General features: G+C 35.2%; 1 protein-coding gene across 1 annotated transcript; it reads right to left on the bottom strand.

The window, feature by feature from the left end:
• Positions 1–1,281: 1,281 nt before the first annotated feature.
• LOC133290185 (6-phosphogluconate dehydrogenase, decarboxylating 2) lies at positions 1,282–4,119 on the bottom strand. Its single transcript, XM_061488240.1, has 3 exons — positions 4,036–4,119; positions 3,923–3,957; positions 1,282–2,957 (listed from the first exon to the last, which is right to left on the bottom strand). The coding sequence occupies exon 3, from the start codon at positions 2,945–2,947 to the stop codon at positions 1,481–1,483; it is 1,467 nt and encodes a 488-aa protein (XP_061344224.1). The 5' UTR covers positions 2,948–2,957; positions 3,923–3,957; positions 4,036–4,119; the 3' UTR covers positions 1,282–1,480.
• Positions 4,120–4,527: the final 408 nt, after the last annotated feature.

The following is a 4,527-nucleotide window of genomic DNA, read 5'->3' on the forward strand; positions in this document are numbered from 1 at the left end:
AATTTATTTTTTATTTAAAAAAAACTGCAATTAATTGATATCATATTGCGATTATAATTAATATATATCTCCAATGGGTCAAAAATGAGACTGCAATTAACAAAGAACACACAAAAAAAAAAAAAAAAAAAAAAAACCCTTCACAGGATAAAATGTAACCAAAACCCAAGAAGCTCAACTCCATCACAGGAGAAAAGAAGATGGATTCATGGAAGCTACTTCTGACAACTAGCTCAAATACAAGGAAGAAGTAGAGGAAATTGAAAATGTAAGAAAAGGAGAAAGCATAAAATAATTCCCCAAAAAAAAAAAAAAAAAAAAAAAAAAAAAAAAAAAAAGAAGCGAGAGAAGGAAATGGGAGAGAAAAAGAATCCATAAAGAACACATCATCCACACCTGTGCAAGGCAGATTTTGATTTGTCTTTGTCTGACTGTGGACATCAAAATTTGTCAACCAACCTCCACAAGCGTGCAATTCCAAAAGTGTGCAACTATTATTAGAGTATAAAATAAATTAACGACAACAACCAATACTTATCCTACTAGTTGTGATCTGTTACATTGATTATTTGATTTCATTGGCCTAATGGCCTCTATCTACTAATTGTTGTATTGTTGAACCATAAATAAACAAATGTGACCAATTTTATGTTGGCTTACAACAACTATCCTCTTTTGTTTGGGGTTCAGACCAGCTGCGTCAAGATTCACAACAACATAGGCAGAATTAGTAAAAAAATTAAGGATTTAACTTTGATTCACTGTTTTAAACTATTGTCCAATCACGCCATAATATTACAAGCGTTTGACTTCTTAGAATCTTGATGTGCAACATATGATTATATGATAATGTCTATTAAGAATTATAAGTTTAGGATTAGGTGAGAAGAAAAAGAAAGAAAGAGAACTCAAGTTAATAAAAGGAAAATATTATTAATAGATATAATGTGGTACAATACCTTAATCTAATAATCATTATACTAATAATTAGGTCAAGTACTAGTACTACTAGCACAAGCGCAAACCCATTTACCAATGAGACTACAACGTGAACAAATCAAGAAAGAAATTCTAAAAAATCTACGGAAATTCTTAACATTCTCTAACAATGTCAAACTTTTTTGCCGAGACAGTGATAAAAACTAAACTCAAAAAGTAAACAATGGAACTAAAAAGAAAAAAACAAAATTCAACTCCTGCAGTAACTGAATAAACATAACAGGTATCCATGTTGCTAAAGAAATCTTATCAAAATCATAAAACTAAAAAGGGTGCCACCAACAGAGACAATTTTGGATCAAGCATAAAGCAGGAACAGCAAAGACATAATAGTCATTGGGAAAACAAAAACCAAGCAATTCAGTTGGACATAATGGAATAAAACTTCACCACATTGCAGATATGTAATGTAAGCTCAACTCAGCATACAGTCCTGAGCATAAAACATTACATTTATTAGGAATGCTGATGGGTTCGAAATCTAAATTCTTGACTGTTTGGCAAGCTTGAACCACTCGGTATGGTAAGAGCCCTCTATGTCAACCCTTTCATATGTATGAGCACCAAAGTAGTCTCGTTGAGCTTGCACCAAATTAGCTGGCAACCTGTCCCTTCTGTAAGAGTCAAAATACGCAAGACTAGCAGACATACCAGGGGTGCTGATACCAGAATTGATAGCAAGGCAAACAACCCTCCTCCAGGCAGATTGACGGTCAATTATTTCCTTCGCAAACTCTGGATCCACAAGAAGGTTTGCAAGTTTAGGGTTTCTATCATATGCCTGCTTGATTCTGTCCAAGAATATCGCTCTAATGATGCAACCCCCTTTCCAAATCCGGGCCAGTTCGCCCAACTTCAAATCCCAACCCTTTTCGATGCTCTTCGCACGGATCAGATTCATTCCCTGTGCATAACTACAGATTTTTGCTGCATAAAGAGCCTTTCTAACATCATCAATCAACTTCTGCTTATCTACAGGTTGATCAGTCAAGATATTGTCAAAGCCGCCTGATTTAAAGATCTTTGCAGCTTCAACTCTTTCCTCCTTCAACCCACTAAGGAACCTAGCATCCAAAGAAGCTTCAATGGTGGGAGCAGGAACTGATAATTCAGCTGCTTGCTGAACAGTCCACTTACCAGTACCCTTCATGCCAGTTTTGTCCAGAACCTTGTCAACAAGATACCCATCTCCTTTATCATCCTTAATTCCAAATATATCTGCAGTGATTTCAATCAGAAAACTCAGAAGTTCTCCCTTGTTCCATTCTGAGAAGACACTTTGTAGTTCCTCATTGGACAATTTTCCAACTGACTTCAGTACATCATAAGCCTCTGCAATCAGCTGCATGTCACCATATTCAATTCCATTATGGATCATCTTAACAAAATTACCAGATCCACCTTTACCAATATAAGTCACACAAGGACCACTGTCACGGACTTGAGCTGCCACCTTGAGAAGAATATCTTCTATGTATGTGTAAGCCTCAAACGAACCACCAGGCATCAAAGAGGGACCATTTCGGGCACCCTCCTCCCCGCCTGAAACACCCATCCCGAGGTAGAGCAGACCAAATTCAGCCACCTCTTTCTCTCTCCTCTCAGTGTTCTCGTACCATTCATTACCACCATCAATTATACAATCACCTTTTTCCATGTATGCAGAGAGGGTCTTAATAGTCTGGTCAACAGGTGCCCCAGCCTTGACAAGCATTATTATCACCCTAGGTTTTTGAATGGAATGAACAAAAGCTTCAGGGTCATGGTAGCCATACACCGGAAGATTACCTTCTTGTTTTGCCCGTTCCACAGTCTCATCAACCTTGGATGTGGTTCGGTTATAAACAGAAATAGGAAAGCCTTTCTCAGCAATGTTGAGTGCAAGATTTTGGCCCATAACAGCCAGTCCAGCAAGGCCTATTCTTGTAAGATTTGTGGTTTGAGCCATGATTTATTTCCTGATCAATGATCGAAAATGCATATAAGAATAAAGTACAAAGGTTAACAAGCAGGCATGAAATTCTGATTCCTGAAGGAAAATAAAAATCTGTAAATTGTAAACTACAATAATTGAAGACAATTAGAATTTGATTGGGGAACTCTCTATGCCATCAATAAAACTTCTACCGAGTCAAATAAGCTCGAACATAGGGTGTCTTCTAATTCAAAGATATTTAGAGATAAAAGGATATTAGTTTCTACAAATTTTCCCTCAAAAAGTGCGATTACGAAATTGATCCTATGATCACACTAAAAAAAGATTAGAGTACCTTAAGGTTTAGGCTCTTAGGTGACCCACCCAACAAACGAAAGATAAGTTCCTCTTCACTTATCCAAAAGATTAGTGTTAATTATGAAACCCAAATACCAAACAAGCTGTATACTTTCCAAGATATGCACATACCAAGCAATGGCTATGGCCTCAAAAGCCCACACAAAATGCCAAAATGCAAAAGTACAACATTCAAAATGCAATCCAAAACAATTATTTGTTCACCTAAGGCTAAAATACAGAAAGACAACCAAGTTTTACAAGATCTCACATCCCTTTGTTTTTTTTTTTTTTTTTTTTTTAATATTACTGCACAGACAGAGTAACCCAACAAAGCATAACAAGTGTATCCGCTGCATGCAAAGCAGTGTCACCAAGAATCATGGTCCAACAAACTCATCCCACAACAATTAAGAGCATCAATCAGTAAGAAATAAGAACATAAACCCATATCAGCAACACTGAGAATATCAAACTCAGAAGAACAGCAGGCATACTGCCTTCTAGTAAAATAATAATAATATTAAGAGCAACAATTGCAAATAGAATTTCTGGGCAAGCAAATTAAGTTTATATAAACCACCAACACTAAGTCAATGTGAATCCCAAAAATAAAATAAACAATAAAAAAAGGAACTTTGAAGGGCAAACCTGATATTTGAATCGAATTGCAGGAAAATCGAGATCTGGGTATCACAGAGAACAGATTAAAAGAGGTGGGTGCATAAAGTATATATAATAATAATAAAAGTGAGAAAGATTACCAATAAAAAATGACTATTATATACACTATACAGTAATGTTTGCAGTTGAAACTTGATAGCCGACGACGGCTAAGGAGACCAACCACCAAATTCTTTGTAAATAGAAAAAAGAATTAGTTTACGTATTTTGTTAATATTGTTTAGGGTTTAATGCTTTTCCATGGATTTTGGTTTGGAGAAAAATATTTTTATTATTTTAATTTATTTTTGAGTTATTTGAGTTATATTATTTTTATCATGATACTTTTTTTTATGTTAATGCGAAACAACATAATTTTGAAATGAAGAGATAAATTATCCCTTATAAAATGCTGGAATCGACATAATTGATAATCAGAAAACAGAGAAAGAGAAGAAAAGAGGAGGCAACAATTTACGTTAGTTCACCAACATCTAATAATATGTACCGTATTCTCCTGAGCTCATTCGTTACAAAGAATATATAAATAGGATTAGAAATCTTAAGGAATCACAAGCCTAAACCCAAACTAC

This window comes from Gastrolobium bilobum, unplaced genomic scaffold, assembly GCF_033153095.1.
Source record: "Gastrolobium bilobum isolate Gb01-03AN ecotype WA unplaced genomic scaffold, APGP_CSIRO_Gbil_v1 utg17055, whole genome shotgun sequence".
Classification (NCBI taxonomy): domain Eukaryota; kingdom Viridiplantae; phylum Streptophyta; class Magnoliopsida; order Fabales; family Fabaceae; genus Gastrolobium; species Gastrolobium bilobum.

Coding starts and splice junctions, on each gene's coding strand:
- LOC133290185 (XM_061488240.1), bottom strand. CDS start 2,947: ATGGCTCAAACCACAAATCTTACAAGAATAGGCCTTGCTGGACTGGCT.